Genomic DNA, 3,047 nt, shown 5'->3' with positions numbered 1-3,047 from the left:
TTCAATGTCATGCATCATGCATACATCATTCATGTTAGAGGTTCATGCATAATCAACTAAATATATTTTAAAATAATTAATTGATTAAGCCTTTATCTAATCGATTAAGTCTGTGTAAATGAGAAACTTATTAATTGATCAAGCACATGGTTAATCGATTAAGTCAGTTTATGTTTTGGAATCTTTGACATTTTAAAGAAACAATAATCGATTTAGTGAGAATTTAATATATTATCTCCAACAAGACAATTTCAAACAGAATGGTATTTTACAATCCTTTCCCATATGAAAAGTACACACAAAATATATAGAACTCATAAAAACAAGAACAAGAAATTTCATACTTGATGCAAGAGTGATTGTTGAGAAAAGAGAAAAACATTTCATGTGAAAAGAAAGAATTTTTACTATCTTTGAAAACAGATTATTTTCATATCCTTAAACTTTGAAAGATTTCCTATTGTGAATCTTATTCATTCATTTTCGTCTCTATATGTGAGATTCATCAAAGGGTCATGCTCTGAATTGTAAGTATATGTTTTAGTACATTGAAGGTGCATTGGAAAGTTGTACATATACTTTACGGTCGTTTTGTGAATTTATCTCTGTGAGGGTGTGAGGTATCACCTAGGAGAAAATAAAGATTGGACGAATTACTTGTAGAAGTGACTATGTGTTTTGTAACAAACATTTGATTTCTTCTAGTGAAGCAAATCTCCCGAGATTAGAAGGGGAGGCATGGTTGCTGTTTGCAAGTGGACAAGCAAACGAGCCAGGATAAAATCGACTTTGTCATTTTCTCTCTAACCCTACTTTTTACATATATGCAATTTTCACTTTAAGAGTATATTAGGTTTGGTATAATTATTGTTTTCTTGGTGCATTAAAAGAATGAAGAACCAATAGATTTTTAAGAAAACCACTTGATTCATCGATTAAGCCTGCATATAATCGATTAACGCTTTGTTTAATCGATTTAGATCTGTAGTGTGTGAGAATATCTTTTGCATTTTGAATTGCGTTCATTTGTAATTTGTACCACCTATTAACTTCCCCCTTTAGGTGAAGATAGAGCTCTTGTTAACCAACAACTATCATTTGCGGCTTCCAAGCATTTCTGAAAGACTACTAAATTTTTTTAATAAGTACCAACTCTATTTGGATCCTATAAGGTTAGCACCTCTCTCAACCCACTTATATAGGCCAGATGGTACACCAATCTTTTTAATATAACAAGAGTTAGGTGTATGACTTATATTTTTATAATAGAAACAAGTAGGCTAATGAGGATGTATCCTAGGTTTTGATTTAAATAAAGGATTTGTATGAATACTTCCATTATGACCTATGAAAATTTAACATCTTCTGATAATGCTATCAGTCCCTTCTTTGAACAAATACGGTTCATCCCAAACATAATGGTTAACTTCTTCGAGAAAATGTTTTTGTTGCTGATAGTTAAGATTTTCAGGAATAATTCCTGATGCTTTGTAATTTGCAATATTAGCAAACCATGGTCGTTCTGTCAAAAGAAATAGTTTTTCATTTAAAAATTCCTCGACTATTTCTTTTTCTTCGTTGGTGACTTCTTAGTTGATTAATCGTGACAGATGATCTGCCACTTAATTTTGGCCCCAATCAAATAACTTCCAACTTTTACAAAGCAAATACTATGGCTAGTAACTCTTTTTTAGTGGTTGCATAATGAACTTACTAGCATAGTGTATTGCATGAAAAACCCATTCCTTTTTCTGTCCCAAAACTGCATCAATTGTGTAATCTCTTGTGTTGCACATTAATTCAAAAGGTAGATACCAGTTTGGTGTAGTTATGATAGGGGCATTTACCAAGCTACATTTTAATTTATTGAATGGTTCTAAACAAGAACCATCAAAATTAAAAACAGAACCCAGCGTGTCCTAGAAAGCTCCTTATTCCTTTGACGTTAGTTGGTGGAGGTAGCTTTTCTATCACTTCTATCTTTGCTTTATCAACTTCCATTCCTTTTGTTGAAATTTTAAACCCTACTACAATCCCTTCTATGACCATGAAATGACATTTTTCCTAATTAAGTACCAAGTTTGTTTGCATGCATCCCTCTTGTACCGTCTCATATTTTTCAGGCATAATTCAAATGAATCCCCAGATACTGAAAAATCATCCATGAAGACTTCGATACATTTTCCCACCAAGTCGGCGAAAATAGCCAGCATGCATCTTTGTAAAGTAGTAGGAGCATTACATAGTCCAAACGACATTTTCTGATAAGCATATACGTCGAAAGGACAAGTAAATGTTGTCTTTTCTTGGTCTAATGGATCAACAACAATTTGGTTGTAACCCGAGTATCCATCTAGGAAACAATAGAAGGCTCGCCTTGCTAACCTTTCAAGCATCTGGTCCATGAACGGTAGAGGAAAGTGATATTTTCTTGTGGCTGCAATGAGTTTGCGGTAATCTATGCAGATTCTCCATCTAGTAATAGCTCTAGTTGGGATCAGTTCATTATTCTTGTTTCGGATTGATGTCATTCCTCCTCTTTTAGGTACTACTTGAACCAGACTTACCCATTTGCAATCTGAAATAGGGTAAATCATACCAGCTTCAAGCATTTTTACCACCTCTTTTCTGACCACTTCCTTCATAGTTGGGTTGAGTCTTCTTTGTGGTTGTGCACAAGGTTTGTAATCATCTTCCATCATAATTTTGTGCATACAGTATGATGGACTGACTCCTTTCAGATCTGTCAATGTCCAACCAAGTGCTTTTTGGTGTTGTTCTAATACTTGAATCAATTTTTTTCTCTTCTAGAGTGGAAAGCAAATTGCTGATAATTACTAGTTTGTCGGAGTTTTCTTTCAAAAACACATATTTTACATGGGATGGAAGTTCCTTCAATTCTAGTTGCAATGTTGATATGTTGTCTCCACAAAATATTTTGATCAGTTCTTTGATTTGATCCTCCTCTACAAAATCTGTAGGCATCTCAAAAGGTTCATCTAGTTGAGGTTGGTGCATCGCCTGGAAAATGTCAAACTGAATTTCTT

General features: G+C 33.7%; 1 protein-coding gene across 1 annotated transcript; it reads right to left on the bottom strand.

Annotated features, from left to right (window-relative positions):
• LOC109342320 (RNA-directed DNA polymerase homolog) lies at positions 2,040–2,645 on the bottom strand. The gene has a single exon (XM_019580327.1). The coding sequence runs from the start codon at positions 2,643–2,645 to the stop codon at positions 2,040–2,042; it is 606 nt and encodes a 201-aa protein (XP_019435872.1).

Source organism: Lupinus angustifolius, chromosome LG03 (genome assembly GCF_001865875.1).
Source record: "Lupinus angustifolius cultivar Tanjil chromosome LG03, LupAngTanjil_v1.0, whole genome shotgun sequence".
NCBI lineage: Eukaryota > Viridiplantae > Streptophyta > Magnoliopsida > Fabales > Fabaceae > Lupinus > Lupinus angustifolius.
This window is presented reverse-complemented; position numbering and strand designations above follow the sequence as displayed.